At 42.4% G+C, this 14,705-nt stretch overlaps 1 protein-coding gene across 1 annotated transcript in view; it reads right to left on the minus strand.

Moving 5' to 3' along the window:
• Window positions 1-14,179, minus strand: part of LOC122540476 (solute carrier family 2, facilitated glucose transporter member 1-like) — a 33,966-nt gene extending 19,787 nt beyond the window's left edge. The window contains exons 1-2 of the mRNA XM_043676328.2: window positions 13,978-14,179; window positions 1,706-1,801 (exon numbers count right to left, since the gene is read on the minus strand). Of these exons, the coding sequence (XP_043532263.1) occupies window positions 1,706-1,801; window positions 13,978-13,992 (111 nt within the window). The 5' untranslated portion in view covers window positions 13,993-14,179. The remainder of the gene's footprint in view (window positions 1-1,705; window positions 1,802-13,977) is intronic.
• Between the last annotated feature and the right edge of the window lie 526 nt (window positions 14,180-14,705).

The raw sequence follows: 14,705 nt of genomic DNA on the forward strand, positions 1-14,705 counted from the left end.
CAAATCTTTTTAAATGAGACATCATATGAATTGGTGATAAACCTCAGATCAATAAGATCTAGAAGCTTCTCTCCATTCACAGCTGAACACATTGTGTCCCATTGATCTTATCAATGAAATTCTATTTTGAGGCCCTGTCCTTTGTGTATCATGAGACTTAATTGGTCCAATCGTTAACCCACTGCTGTGCTGATCGAAAAAATCACTGAGCAAAAATATTATTTCAGGAGAAAAACCTAACCGGTTACTTTATCCGCCCTGTTAACATATTAAAGAAACAAACATTACAAATTTTAAATCAGTGTATTTATACCTAAGTAATAACTAATCAATCCCAAATATTATATTTCCAAAGGTTTTTGATAGATGCTAACAGAAATAATGACCTCGGAGTACATTCTTTTTAATTGTTATAACTGGTTCAATGAGGACTTTTTCACAAATCCTACCTGCAAACTTCCATTAAGGAAGTGTAACTTTTGGTCAACAAAACAATGCTGGCGATCACAGTGGGACAGACAGCACCCATGGAGAGAGAGCAAGCTAATGTTTTGAATCTAGATGACTTTTCATCAGAACTGATATGAAACTCTGATGAAGAATCATCTCGACATTAGCTTCCTCTCTCTCCGTGGATGCTGCCTGTCCCGCTGTGATCTCCAGCATTTTGTTGTTTTCTGTACAGATTCCACCACCTGCAGTAATTTCCTCCTATTCCGTACTTTTGGTCAAGCAGTTCCCAGGATTTTGATTACCACTAACACAGCTCAGTACTGGAGCTAATGTTCAGTTAGGAACTGCGCCATCACAGTGAACCACATACCCTGGTCAAATCCCTAACCTCTCTTGATTTAACCCACTGAAGTCACAACTTTCTGCGATAGTTGAGGGGAAAATGGGAAATGTTCCTGTCCTCTGTAGCTGGTCACTGACTCCTGTACAGAAGTGAGTGAATGTTGAACATGGAACAGGGGAATATAAATCCAAGGCATTCACTGAGTGAACCCATACTTTCAGAATAGCCTTTGAGCAGAGAAGGACAAGAGTGAACTGTGACCTTGAAAGGGTGATTAACATAGAGTTTGGGGAAGAAATATTTAACATAGTAATTCTGTCAATGTGATGAAGGAGTAGTGCCCTGAAAGCTTGTGATTTCAAATAAACCTATAGGACTATAACCTGGTGTCATGTGCCTTCTGACATTGCCCACACTAGTCTAACACCAGCACCTCCACATCAGAGGTACAATGTAATTCGAGTTACTGACGACAAACCTATGGTAAAAATAAATATATTTATTCCACAACTCTTTGATCTCGTTGTTGTGGTTCTGTTCGCCGAGCTGGGAATTTGTGTTCCAGACATTTTGCCCCCTGTCTTTGATCTAGTCTACATTGAAATTAAAGAATTATTATTCAAATTCCATCATATTTCTCTCAGAGTTGTTACAATGCAGAAGGCCATTCAGCCCACTGTGACTGTGCTGACTCTGAGTGAGTGGAGTGGCTTCATGCCATTCTCCTGCTTTTCCCCATAAACCTGCACAATTATTTCTAATCAAATAATCATCTAATGTGCTCATTGATATGAATAAATAATTACCATAAGATATGCCAAGAAGTCAATCAATCTTTTCCATAAAGTGTGGAATCGCATTATAAAACAGATCAATTTTAGAAACAGTTATTGAAACAGTTTGTCCTACCTTTTGGGGAGCATTGATGACACCAGTGTTGTAACCGAACTGGACTGACCCCAACACTGCAGTGCTCACTGCTAGGATTAACTGTCTAGTAACTTTCTGAAAGAAATTAAGAAAGAGACCAAGATCACATTCTGTACTTTTGTGTACCAATGGAAACACAGACCCAGAGAGAAAGAGAGACATATGGAAAAAAGTTGGAAACAGACGGCATTTCAGGGTAAAACTGTTCCTGGAGACTCCTTTATACCATTTCATTAAATGCAGATGTTTGATTTGTGAATGCTTTCTTTTGTTCCTTCCCCCATTCTTTATTTTTTCTCTGGTACAGTTTTTTTTGTTTTTGAGTAAAATCCAAACTGTAAGTAATTTTATGTTTTATAACAATATTTCCCATTCCCCTCTATAACGTGGCTATTCTCGAACAGAGTTTAAAAAAAATCACACAACACCAGGTTATAGTCCAACAGGTTTAATTGGAAGCTCCGAAAGCTAGTGCTTCCAATTAAACCTGTTGGACTATAACCTGGTGTTGGGTGATTTTTAACTTTGTACACCCCACTCCAACACCGGCATCTCCGAATCATTCTCGAACAAGAAAACTTCAGTTCTCTAATCAGCTAGTACAGGGTGGCTGCATTAATGGATGTTTCATTAAAAAGAATTCACTGTAATGTGATTGACAAACTGGAGACAGTTTCTAAAGCACAAACATTTTAAACATGTGTTGGCTGTAATGCGATTACGATGCTAACACTTTAAAGCACTGTTTTTAAAGCGTGATTTTTCTATAATTCAGGGTTGCACAAGAACGCAGCCATTGCGTTTTAGGAGAACTACCTGTACACCCCCACCTTCCAATGAAGTGACCACCGTCCTGCTGTATTTTTGTTCATTCACAGAACAGGGCTGTATTGGCTCGGCCGACATTTATTCCCCAACCTTATGCCCAGAAGGCACTTATGCATCAAATACATTGCTGTGGGTCTGGAGTCACACGTGGGCCGGACCAGGTAAAGATGGCAGATTTCCTTCCCTGAAGAGTTTTTCCAGACAGTTGTTTTATAGTCATTGTTGGATAATGAATTCCAGATTTTTATTGGGGTCAAATTCCTCCATCAGTCAACTGAACACATATCTTCATAACATTACCCAGGACTCCGGAGTAAGTCTAGTGCCAATACCATTTGACCGTTGCCTTCCCACAGAGTCTATTTGCATATTTTTATTCTACTTCATTATCAGAACAATTACTCATCTGTTAACATTAATCATGAGCTTCCCAGACACTGGTTACATTGTTTAATCCCTTTCCTGCTACTCAGCAGAAAGTCATGGAATGGGGACAGTAGGCACTGTTTGCACTTCTCAAAATCAGAGACGCTTGCTTTCAGTGTGTACATTAAGCAGCTTTCTTTACTTCCTGAGTAACACAAAGCCCTGAATTGATTAAAACAGGAGATTAAACCTCACTCAGTAAACTCAGTTGAGGAATTAATTAAACTAACCCTCCCCACCCTAAAAATGTCAAATCAACAAAACCAAAATGTAAAAGCTTTTCCATTTAAGTAAAGCAATCAGCTTACTTTAAATTCTCAAACTCTATGCAAAACCAAATATGTGGCCATAGCTGGAATTATGAACTTTGGATCTAACTTAGGAGCTCTTTAATTTGCACAAAAACCAAAACTCTCAAATAGTTTTTGAGCAGAAGTTAAAAATCTGAAACAAAAAGGTCGAAATGAAGGAATACATTCAGAAGGCGATGCAGAAAGGAGCAGAACAAATTTCAAGTCAATGATCTTTCATCAGAATGGGAAGCTTCTCAAAGTGAACAGCTTTTAAAATAGAGGCGGGGATGAACAATAGGTGAGAGGTGGGAGATGGGGGTGGGGAGGGGAGGAAAGATAGAGGAATAAATAACTAAAGAGGTGATGATGATGCTCCACAAAAAGAGGTGATAATGTCATAAATAAAGAGACAAAAGATGGGTGTAAAGGAAGGGAAAATGGCTATAACAAAGGATGGGAAAACTTGGCAAAGAGGAGGCTTGTGTTACTCTGGACTTTGTGGGAAGGAAAGCAGAGTTGTTTCTGAGGCATGTACATTATCCTGATGGCTATGTCCCCACCTCAAGTATCAACCCATACCTCCACCATCCCAGATAACCCTTGTGTTTGTCCATCCTTAGCACCTGTTATTGAAGGGAAATCCGATGGTGCTTGACATGTAAAGTTGTTAACCTCGATATTTATACCTGAAGTCAGTAAAGTGCTAAGTAAAAACTGAGATGCTGTACCAATGAAGCTCAACTCAAGCTTGAATAATAACAATAAACGAGGGGTGAGAGTCAGAAAGGGATAAGGTGATCAATATCTCAGGGTCACCGTAGTGGAAAGTTGCAGTGTGTAGTTACCCAAATGCAGTTTTCCAAACTCCAACACAGAGGACAGCCCAATGGCTGGAGTGAGTAGAATATTATAACATGGGAAGTTTGAGTATTGCTTCATCTCAAAAGGAGAATTTGGGGTCCTGGATAGTGCGATAAGATAAATTTCTCATCGTTTTGAATAGTTCCGTATTTTTTTTACTGTTTGATTGGATATTTTCTGCTGCTATCTACCAATTGTCCTTCCCTCATTCATATTCTGAACAGTGGCATCATGGGAAGATCAGCAGTCCAGAATAATACTCTGGGGTTGTGTGTTCAAATCCCACCAGAACAGTGGGTAGAATTGGAACTCAACTAATCATTTTGAAATTTAAAAACTAGTTTCAGGAATGATGAGTGTAAACTACCACTTACTGTCAAAACCTCAGCTGGTTCATTAATGCCATTTAGGGAAGGGAATCAGTCACCCCTACCTGGTCTGGCCTACATATGACTTCAGACCAACAGCAATGTGCTGACTCTTAAACGCCTTATGATATGGCCGAGTGAGTTATTCAGCCTAAGGCTCGGCAGCAAATGCTGGTCTTAAACATCTTAATAATCACCCAAACAACATTCTATGAAAACAGATTTTGAGAATATAACCAACATACCTCTCAGGATACTTCAAAATTCCCAGAACTAATTCCAAATGAGTCCAACAATGACCCCAAACCCTGGTTACACACCAGAGTACTTACTATTCCCCCAGTCCTCACAATCTCTCCCACCCACCTCAAACAGAATAACCACAATAAGAAGTCATGATTCGGAGATGACAATCACCTGATGAAGGAGCGTCACTCCGAAAGCTAGTGCGCTTCCAATTAAACCTGTTGGACTATAACCTGGTGTTGTGTGATTTTTAACTTAACACAATAAGAAGGACTTCAATAAAGCAGGTCCTGTGTAAATAAATAAAACAAATACAAAACTAAGACTTAACTGCCCAGCGACCACCATGCAGCTGAGGCTCCAATGCAGATAAAAAGTACGCTGTTTTCTAAAATAATAAAACTAACAATGGCTCTGACCTTCCCACTCACAGGAGTCTGATGGTGAATCTCTCGGTTAGGGACAGCTACAAACAGTGTGAATAAGGAGGGACAAGGACAGAGGCAGGTCCCATTTGATGTGATGGGTGTGAAGTTCGCCCTTTTGAGGTACATGAAACAGAAGCTGTAAAATTAAATCTTGAAAGAGAGAGAGATAGGATTTCAGGTTTGCGACTTAAGCTTTGTTCAGGGAAGGAAGAGAAAACCCACCTCATGACAACATTGAGGAAAACACAAAAGGTGACTCAGGGGAAGAGTTTTATTTAATATTTAGGGAGCTATGTCTTTAGGTGGAAGTGGCATCCAAGGAACAGGAGAATCGACGTTTCAGGCATAAGCCCTTCTTCAGCTTATGCCCGAAACGTCGATTCCCCTGTTCCTTGGATGCTGCCTGACCTGCTGCGCTTTTCCAGCAACACATTTTCAGCTCTGATCTCCAGCATCTGCAGATCTCACTTTCTCCTTTAGGTGGAAGTGGTTACTGCAGATGCTGGAGATTAGAGTCACGATTAGCGTGGTACTGGAAAAGCACAGCAGGTCAGGCAGCATCAGAGGAGCAGGAAAAATCGACATTCGGGCAAAAGCCCTTCATCATTCCTGATGAACAGCTTTTGCCCGAAACATCAATTTTCCTGCTCCTCAGATGCTGCCTGACCTGCTGTGCTTTTCCAGCACCACGCTAATCTTGGAGCTACGTCTTTGCCTTAGGCTCTGGAATTCCTGTGGAAAAATCTCTTCTTTTTCATATGCTCCTTGTCTCTTTGACTAGGCTTTTGGTCACATCCTTGTACCTCTTCATGTGGCTCAGTGTCAAATGTTGACTGAAACCATTCCTGTGCAACACCCTGGAATATGTAACCTGAAGGTACTACACAAATGCATATTGTGGGGAAAATTCTTTATGCTGTGCTGGGAACAGATAGAAAGGGGAGTGTTAAGAGTTTAATAATCAATCCAGCAAAGATTTTTTTCAGAGAGCTATGACCATCCCTGATAACATTGCTGAGTTCCAACTACAATTTTAAGTTGATGGCCCAACCAGGAATCAAACACAATCCCTACAAGGGGATACTGGTTAACCAAACAACAATAGAAGTTGCTGGAAAAACTCAGCAGGTCTGGCAGCATCTGTGGAGAGAAATTACAATTAACATTTTGGGTTGTGTGACCCTTCCTCAGACCCTTCTTTTCCAGAAATTTCTAATTGTCTGATTTATAGCACCCACGGTCCTTTTGGTTTTTACTAGGTCACCAATACCTTGATCAGGAGAGGAATGTCAATAAAGGTGGGTAAAGCAACAGATGGGTTTAAAGAGGGAAATCTGAATGTTAATATCATTGAAGTTATTTGGTCCAGAGAGATCTCTCTTCAGTTTGAAGTTATAATTCAAAAGGATTCAGAACATCTTGAAGTTGACCATCAAACGAACATTGACATTGTAGACAACCATTTGTTCATTTGGTGACAATATCCGATCCAATCTGCAAAATATCTTGATGAGCAATTGGAACCCCATAGCTCACAGGGCTACAGGCCAAGCACTGGCAATTTCTTTATATTCACTCACAGGATGTGGGCATTACTGGCTAGGCCCAGCATTTATTGCCTATTCCTAATTGCCCAGAGGGCAGTTAAGAGTCAAGCGCGTTGTTGTTGGTCTGGAGTCACATATAGGCCAGACCAGGTAAGGATGGCAGTTTTGTTCCCTAAAGAACATTCATGTACCAGATGGGTGTTTCCCCTACAATCGACATCATTATCATTGGACTCTTAATTCCAGAATTGCATTGAATTCAAATTCCACAATCTGTTATAGCAAGATTTGAACCCAGGTCCTCAGAACATTACCTGGGCCTCCAGGTTAACAGTCTAGTGATAAAACCAATAGGCTGTCACCTCTAAAGTGTAAATCTCAAAATGCAGCCAAAATGTTTTAGATTAGATTAGATTTTTAGATTACATTACAGTATGGAAACAGGCCCTTCAGCCCAACAAGTCCACACCAACCCGCCAAAGCGCAACCCACCCATACCCCTACGTTTACCCCTATACCTAACACTAACGGCAATTTAGCATGGTCAATTCACCTGACCTGCACATTTTTGGACTGTGGGAGGAAACCGGAGCACCCGGAGGAAACCCACGCAGACACGGGGAGAATGTGCAAACTCCACACAGTCAGTCGCCTCAGGCGGGAATTGAACCCGGGTCTCTGGCGCTGTGAGGCAACAGTGCTAACCACTGTGCCACCGTGCCACCCACAAATCTAATCTAATGTTATGTAATGGTAAGTAATCTAATCTAATGTTATGTTTTAATTTTCTAAATCCATATTTCTGTAAGACACCCATACCAATGAATCACTCTATTCTTGCCCTCAGTTGATCTAAAACAGTAACTTTAGAATCCCAGCCCCCTCCTCTACCTCACTTCCCACGACTCAGATTAGATTAAATTCCCTACAGTGTGGAAACAGGCCCTTCGGCCGAACAAGTCCACACCGACCCTCCGAAGAGCAACCCACCCAGACCCATTCCCTAACTAATGCACCTAACACTACGGGCAATTTAGCATGGTCAATTCACCTAATCTGCACATCTTTGGACTGTGCAGGGAAACCAGAGCACCCGGAGGAAACCCACGCAGACACGGGGAGAATGTGCAAACTCCACACAGACAGTCACCTGAGGTGGGAATTGAACCCAGGTACCTGGCGCTGTGAGGCAGCAGTGCTAACCACTGTGCCACCGTGCTGCCCTGTTCCTTCAACATGCTTTGGTCATCAGATCTAAAATATACTTATGTGGTATATTTTAGCTTATGATATTCTCCTGCAGTACCTTGGGATGTTTTGTTATGTTAAAGGGGTGATAAGAGTTATTGTAAATGTGAAGTCCGTGGTAAGGGGCAGCCGGTGCGGATTGTCCCCAAGGGCACAACCAACCAGAGCTATGAATGGAATCTCAATGCAACTGCCCCCCTAATAGCACCAGGTGTCTGTCTGTAAACCCCATTCAAGAAGGCAGCTGACCACCACCTTCTCCAGGGCAACACCGAGAGACAGCCAACTAATGCAGCCAGGAGCAGCCACATCCCATGGACAAGTCATGGAGATCCTTTCATGGTGTAAGTTAAACCTTGAATTGTGGAGCCAGGTTTCCTCAGTTTTGCCAGTGAAATTGCATGATTATAGCTTTAATTCGGGGAGGAGCAGGAAGAAAAATAAACATGGACCAGCAATAGACAAAAATGACAGGTATCCATGTTTGTACACTGCCTCCCTGAACTGTGTTTTGTAATGTAAGTAATGTCTCATTTGTTATTCCTACTTCCATGGTGTTTCTGAAGCACCGACAGAATCTCAGATACATGGCACTGAGCTTAAACTGTCTCAAGTTCTGTGAATGTGGAGTTTGGAACCCATTACTGGAGACAAACTCACTCTCCACAGAGTTTTAGTGGGGTCTGCAGCCGAGTATGGAGAAAATATTCAGCAACATAAATGCCAGGTACTGGCAGAAGGCACGAGGACCTGAGAAAATATATCAAAGCAACATTCGAGAAGTTTGAGAAGTTGAGAAGGCAGAAGTTAGTTTTTAACTTGACTTTTCTGGCAGAAACTGGGCTCATGGGCATTTATAATAACCCGGGATACTGAACCAGGGGCAGTGCTGTCTCTAATTTCAATCAATGTTTCAAACAAACCAGAACTGATGGTTGCAAAATTCACATAATACTGATCTAAGTTGGATGTATGATTGGATCCTAATCTAACTTCAGTCCCAGTGAGGATATTTGCCGGACTCTCACACCAGGCAATAGCCAGTTTGGTGGCAAACAGAGAAGCAAACAAGTTGAGTAAGATATGTCCAGGGACCAGGAGGAGTTCACCTGGGCCCTGATTTATCCACTACCTCGCATTCCCTATTCCCTAAAACCATCTCGCCACAATCACTACTGCAGGACTCACATTGAAACTCTCTTCTTGTACTGCCAGTACACACAATCACCATTCATCAAATGCGCTGAGGTCCACAGTAACCCCAACATCATTCACATGTTAATAAGACCGAGCAACTTCATTTCTGAAACCAAGAATTTTCTAGGATGACAATGTCAGCTTGTACGAGGGGGCATAACTACAAATTGAGGGGTGATAGATTTAAGACTGATGTCAGAGGCAGTTTTTTTTACTCAGAGTGGCAAGGGTGTGGAATTTCCTACCTGCTAATGTAGTCAACTCAAGCACATTGGGGAGATTTAAACAATCCTTGGATAAGCACATGGATGATGGGGTAGTGTAGAGGGATGGGCTTAGATTAGTTCACAGGTCGGCACAACATCGAGGGCCGAAGGGCCTGTTCTGCACAGTATTGTTCTATGTTCCATAAACCCTCTGGCAATGAAACATCTTTCTAGTGCAGTGCTTTATTGCTGCATCACCATGCACAATAGAATTATTTAACACTGCATTAAGTAACTGTTCCAAATAAAGTTCTCCCAACAGTCCCCAATCGTCACCTAATCTCCGGCTCCTGATTTATCTTGTCCTTTTAACCTTGGCAGTGTCCTGCATGTGAGCAAGTCAAGTGATTTCCCTGCAGCAGGCAATCTGATATTACTCAGTGTCACTCACGGCTCGAGCACTTTTTATCACAAGACGTGTTACATAGACAACAAATTGCATCACAGCTTCAATTGTGGAAATCGACTGGGTCTTTTTTAGAGCCTTCCCAGGAGAAATGCCTAAGATAACAGGTCTCCCATGTGATCATTTTTCTGATGATCTTAACATTATTTTGTGATGCAGCAAATAAAGTATTTGGATATATTTAAACATTTCACTGACTTGGGATGACCCAGACTGCTTCCCAGCTGATGGAGTACTATACTAGGAAACACAGGAGCCAATTTGTGCACAGTTTGATCCCATACAGCAGCAGTACACTGAGCAGATGGAGTGTTTTTACTGAAGTTGTTTTGAAGGTAAACGTTGGCTCAGCCATGGGGTGGGGTGGGGGGTCCACTGGTCTTCTGTGACATATTGCCTAGCAATGTTTTAGATCACCTTCAGGGCAGAGAGGGCCTTAGTTTAACATCTCATCTGAAAGGTGGCATCTCTGCCACTGTAACACTTCCCCCAGTGCTGCACTGCAGGGTCAGCCTGGATAATGGGTTCAAGTCTCTGCAGTAGAACATTAACTTGCAATCTTCTATCTCTGAGGTGAGACTGCTTTCCAAAGACCACACAGCACTGACAAGTGCAGACTTGCAAGAACTGACCTACAACTCAAATTCCTGCTGTTTCTAGCTCCACACCCATTCCATCTCACAGAGGTATAGCCTGGAAAAACACAATTTCCAATTTCTAGTTGTATGGGATTGTGTGTTGGCCAGGTCATGCAGCGAGTATCAGAACCAGCAGTGTGTATATGAGGCAGTCTGTCTAAAGCCTCTGTCTCCTGTTATCACCCTGAAAGCTTTTATTTCGGCCACTCAGGAATATTATAACTTTCAGTGCTCTCTTATCCATGGTGGCACTTAGTTCTTCTCAAATCCTTTTGCAATTCCTGATTTAAAACTCCAGTGCGTGTATGTGTGTAGGTTAGCTGTGCATCCTTACATTAGATAAGACTGATCCTTTAAAGTTGGCTAGATTTTGAGTACATAAATTATTCATTAACAGCTGAAGAGCACTGAGCTGTTTTGATTTTTTTTTCTTCAGCCACACGGTATTTAGCAACCATCGCGTTTTAGGAGAACTACCTGTATTTAGCAGCTACCAAGATAATTCCTCAGATTTCTTAATGCTACATGGTTCAAAGATTATGGGGGAGAGAGGGTCTGTGGCCGCACGCCTCACAGCGCCAGGGACCCAGGTTCGAGTTCAGTCGCGGGCGACTGAGTTTGCATGCTCTCCCAGTGTTAGTGCAGATTTTCTCCGGGTGCTCTGGTTTCCTCCCACAATCCAAAGATGTATAGGTCGGGTGAATTGGCCATGCTAAATTGCACATAGTGTTCAGGGATGTGTAGGTTAGGTGCATTAGTTAGGGGTAAATATTGAGTAGGTGAATGGATCTGGGTGAGTCACTCTTCAGAGGTCTGGGGTGGACATGCTGGTCCAAATGACCTGTTTCCACACTGTTGGGATTCTATTCTATGGAATAGCAGATTGAGTTGGATGATCAGCCATGAACATACTGAATAGGGGAGCGGACCGAATGGCCTACTCCTGCTCCTTGTTTCTATCCCTTTAAAAATGCAACTTTTGTTGCTTTTTTTTTAGGAATGCAAAAAAACTATTCATTGTGAATATTACTGAGCAGCTGAATCTGTGCAAGGTTTCTGATTGTGTCTCTGCCAACACTGCACTCAGCATAAACTGGTCACACAACAAAATACAGCTGGCACCAGTCTTCAATAGCAAATGTTGAATTCAAACATATTTTGGCATTAATTTTTAATTGGTGTTACATTCAAATGTTGATAATCATCAGGAAATAGTTCTCATAACTTTTATTTCTTTAACACCTTCTAATGTCTTGGGCATTCCTGATGAAGGGCTTATGCCCGAAATGTTGATTTTCCTGTTCCTGGGATGCTGCCCGACCTGCTGTGCTTTTCCAGCACCACTCTAATCTAGACTCTGATCTCCAGCATCTGCAGTCCTCACTTTTTCCTCCTTTCTAATGTTTTGCCAAGCTATTTCAGTTAAATGAAGTTAAGGGGTTTTTTTGCTGGTCCAGTTGTTTGTGAATTTTGCTGATTAAGAATTTATGATATTCACTGTTGCTACAGCAACAGATCCGTGAAAGTACTTCAGCTTTTTCATTCCTTCCATGTGACCGGGCGACCACCACCAACACCCCCAACCCTCGATGGGAAAGTGAGTTGATGCTGGAAATAATTAAAATCATTTTAGATGCGGAAATTAAAGCCGATGCATTTGCTGCTGCTTGTGATTTACACAATAAATGTCTTCAAAATCAGAGATTTAGTGATGTAGTTTGGGATATTTGCTCAACGCACAGACAGACACGTACACAGAGAGAGAGAGAGATACACAGAGACACACAGACACACACACACAGAGACACACACACACAGATACACAGACACACAGATACACAGACACACACAGATACACAGAGACACACACACAGAGACACACACACACAGATACATAGAGACACACACACAGAGATACATAGAGACACACACACACACAGAAATACACAGACACACACACACACATACACAGAGACACACATACATACACAGAGACACACATACAGAGATACACATACAGAGATACACATACAGAGATACACAGACACACACAGAGATACACAGATACACACACACAGAGATACACAGAGACACACACACAGATACTCAGAGACACACAGAGATACATAGAGACACACACACACAGAGATACACAGACACACACAGATACACAGAGACACACACACACACACAGACACACACACAGACATACACAGACACAGAGCCTGGTGTGAGAAAGTTATAAATGGCGAGTAGGTTTGAGAATAGGGAGGATATAAAGTGTTAACTATTCAAGAGGGAACAGACCAGTTGCAGATTGTTGAAATCCACATCGTAAATCAGCAGCTACACCCGAGCTGGACCCAGGCGAGCTGAGAGTTGTACGTTCACTGGGTCATGTACATATTTCCGGCTGCAGTCTCACCTGGTAACTATTGAGCTTCCAGGGGGCAGGAGGTGGGCTGGGATCTGAGACATTTCCATCCCGTACAACAGTCCAAACAATACATCGCCTGGCGGAGTTTAAAATGTAAAATGGTTGATGTTTTGAAATCGCATTGCTGGTTTAGTTACAATAACCTGCCCTGGGATCTGGTCAGGCTGTGGTTAGGGATACAGGAGGCATTTGGAACAGAATGATTGCAGGGGGTATTCACTGGTTTTACACCTCCGTTCTTGGTGAACTCTGTTTAAATTTCGGTGGAAATTCACATAAATGTTTAACACTTATTACTCTTTCCATTTAGTGCGATATTAACCTATTTTAAAATACTGCCCAACTCCAGTAACCGTTTGAAGATGTGGCCGGAGCCTGTTGAAAATGAAGATTAATTTGACTAAGGTTTCAATCTGACACCGCCTCACTGTCCCAGGCAATGCCTTCTTGGGAAATCAGAAAAGCCTTAAACATCCAGGCTTTTTTTTGCCTGAGTGACAAATGATTCACTGACAGTGTTAAAACATTTCCTCATACTATGAATTCTGTGAAAAGAACATGCCCTGATTCTGTATCATTAAAACACACGTTGTACCCATTGTTTTGGTCACACGGGTCTCTTGTGTTCCCTCTTTCCTTTTCTCCCAGTGAATATTTCCCTCCCCAGTCCCTCTCTGTGTCTGTGTGTGTCTGTGTGTGTGTGATTCAGCTCTGCCCCCAGCGTTCCACTCCAGCCGGTTCCTTGCTCTGAGAACCTCTGACCACACTCGAATTCTCACAGATCTTCCCCGGCATTCTCTGTGGTTGACCTTAAACATTCGTTTATCTGACTACCCTCATTCTTCAGCTCATTACAAACTGTAACACACCAGCAACTCCCTCAAACCTGTGACTTTAGAAATGAAATATATTAAATCCCAACTTCGCCCGCATTGCAAAATCGGCACCGCAGAACATTACAAACAGGTTAAGGTCTCGTCCAGAGAAACTGGTCACGGATTTTTAAACCGTGTTGTGGGGGAGGGGACTCCCAGTAAAATACAGTCGTTCTGTAAACTATACCTTGTCTGTTGCCATGCTGCTCTCTCACAGATGAAGACTTTGCGGATTGCTGGGTTTTGGTCTTGGGGGATTTCTCTGGGTCACGCTATTCAAATCCTTCTGTGATTCAGTCCTCGCCACAAATGCTCCTCCAATATCTGTAATAAGGTACAGAGTTATCTCCCTGTGTTGAAAGTTCCTTCTGTGTCCCTCCTTCCTATGACGCTCATGTAATAATCGGCTGAGAGGAACGGACTGCTCTTTGTGTGAGTGCTTTGAATGGGATTGGATATCAATGGGTGACGTCTGAGGGGTGTGTGATGGGCTTGCCCCTTTACCATTTGCTGAGGATCTCATGGACCAGTCTCCTGGGAGTGTGACAAAATCTTCCCCACCCACGCCTTCCCCAAACCCACTACAGATCTCCTTACACACTGTCCATTGGCAGCAGCCGTTTCCATTTCTAAAGTTACATGAACATGAGGGTTAGCTGCTGAAAGTCATTGTACAATATATTTATAAACAGGAGACCTGACCAGGAACTGGCTCCACTGGATTACATGGAGGGCCCAGTTTCTGCCTCCTGGTCTTTCTCAGTTTAGACTCTGATCCGAACTGGGTAGCCTGCCAACTCCCTGAGTATAAATCACACACCAAAACTTCTTCATAACTTTGTCATAGAGTCATAGAGATGTACAGCACAGAAACAGATCCTTCGGTCCAACCCTTCCACGCCGACCAGATATCCC

Source organism: Chiloscyllium plagiosum, unplaced genomic scaffold (genome assembly GCF_037043375.1).
Source record: "Chiloscyllium plagiosum isolate Xiang-an unplaced genomic scaffold, Cpla_swu_hap1 HiC_scaffold_37, whole genome shotgun sequence".
NCBI lineage: Eukaryota > Metazoa > Chordata > Chondrichthyes > Orectolobiformes > Hemiscylliidae > Chiloscyllium > Chiloscyllium plagiosum.